The sequence below is a fragment of the Neomonachus schauinslandi genome, chromosome 5 (genome assembly GCF_002201575.2).
Source record: "Neomonachus schauinslandi chromosome 5, ASM220157v2, whole genome shotgun sequence".
Classification (NCBI taxonomy): Eukaryota; Metazoa; Chordata; class Mammalia; order Carnivora; family Phocidae; genus Neomonachus; species Neomonachus schauinslandi.
Window position 1 is genome coordinate 28994558 of NC_058407.1, and position 1761 is coordinate 28996318.

At 33.4% G+C, this 1761-nt stretch overlaps 1 protein-coding gene across 2 annotated transcripts in view; it reads left to right on the forward strand.

Moving 5' to 3' along the window:
* Positions 1–833, forward strand: part of DCN (decorin) — a 42494-nt gene extending 41661 nt beyond the window's left edge. For both annotated transcript variants that reach the window (XM_021687324.1, XM_021687325.2), the window contains exon 8: positions 446–833. In XM_021687324.1, coding sequence (XP_021542999.1) covers positions 446–640 — 195 coding nt within the window. In that variant the 3' untranslated portion in view covers positions 641–833. The remainder of the gene's footprint in view (positions 1–445) is intronic.
* Positions 834–1761: the final 928 nt, after the last annotated feature.

Sequence of the window (1761 nt, forward strand, 5' to 3'; positions counted from 1 at the left end):
AGAAAGAAAGAAAGAAAGAAAGAAAGAAAGAAAGAAAGAAGAAAGAAAAAAAGAAAAGAAAGAAGGAAGGAGGGAAGGAAGAAAGAAAAAGAGAAGGAAGAGGGAAGGAAGGGAGGAAGGAAGGAAGGAAGGAAGGAAGGAAGGAAGGAAGGAAGGAAGGAAGAAAGTGATTTTAGAGCAAAAGAGGAAGTAGGAATGATGACTTCAATCCTCCAGAAGGAGATAACGGCAGTTTTGGACAATGTTGTAGGAGTCAGTATGGGGAGAAGGACTGGATTACACATACATTTTGAAGATTGAGCTAGCAGCATTTGTTGATGGTTGGGTGAAGAGTGTAAGAGAAAGGGTCAAGGATAAAGAATAAAGGGAAAAGAATAAAGTATTTACATGAATGGCTTAGTCTATTTAGAGGAAAATAATCATTCTCCATTATTTCATTTTGTAGGTTGTCTACCTTCATAACAACAATATCTCTGCAGTTGGGTCTAACGACTTCTGCCCACCTGGATACAACACCAAAAAGGCCTCTTATTCAGGTGTGAGCCTTTTCAGCAACCCAGTCCAGTACTGGGAGATCCAGCCATCCACCTTCCGATGTGTCTATGTGCGCTCTGCCATCCAGCTTGGAAATTATAAATAATTCCCAAGAAAGCCCTTGTTTTTATAACCTGGCAAAATCCCATTAATATCATTGCTCAAGAAAAAAAAAAATGAAAGCTGGATACTGGAGACTTAACTGCAATGTGGATCTTTTTCCCACATGATTTATAATACATAAAGCCAAATATGCAGTTTAAATAATTGCCTACAATAAAAAAATATTTTGCCTGCCATTTTCAGAATTCTTTTTTGAAGCTTTCTGTTGATGTTAACTGGACTATTGCAGATATTCTTATTTCCCTAAACATAAAATTTGGAGTAAATATATATATATATATATATATATATATATATATATATATGTCAACAATTTAGTAAAGCTTTTCTTGTTTAATTTTTAGAAGGAATCAAATAAAAAAAGTATCCATCTTCTGTAGCTCCATAGGGTGTTACCTTTGACATAAAGTCAAACTTCAAGTTCTATGTAGCTCTGTGTTAATCCTCTATTATTGGTAAAGCCTCATTTGAATATGTAAATTCAATACAGGCTATGTAAGATTTTTGCTAATGTCATCATTTTGAAAAAAATAAATGTACAAATACATTCAAAATTACCATTGTATAAAAGTGTAATTGTAAATCTTCCCTAAACCCCATTTTCTGAAGAGAGCAGACATTGTGTTCTAGACAAAAATGGCACATCTTTTCAAGTTCTCAGATATTTCTTTTACTCCTGTTTTTTGACATTTGTGTATTATAACTTACATTATCTATAATCAGTGCTAAGCTGATAAAGCCCAAAGCTGATTCTTTTTCTGATTGGTCTAGAAAGCTGGTATTTTCAGTTACTAGGATACTAAATCAGTTTTAAAACATGTGTATAATCAGGCTGCTCACCTGAATATTTCTATAATTACTAGATGTATTAGAAATAGTTCTTGCATTTAGTTAAACCTTCAAATTTGGAATTTTTTTCTTCAGGAATTATAGAGACCTATCACAGCAGACCATTCAACAAGCCTGGGGAATGGGCTGATTTACAAAAAGTGGAGATTTACTAAAAACTACATTTATGCTATCAACATCTAATAAACAAACATGTGAGGATAGTTTGTTTTGTCTACAACGTTGGATGTTTTATGGTTGCAAATACTGATAACC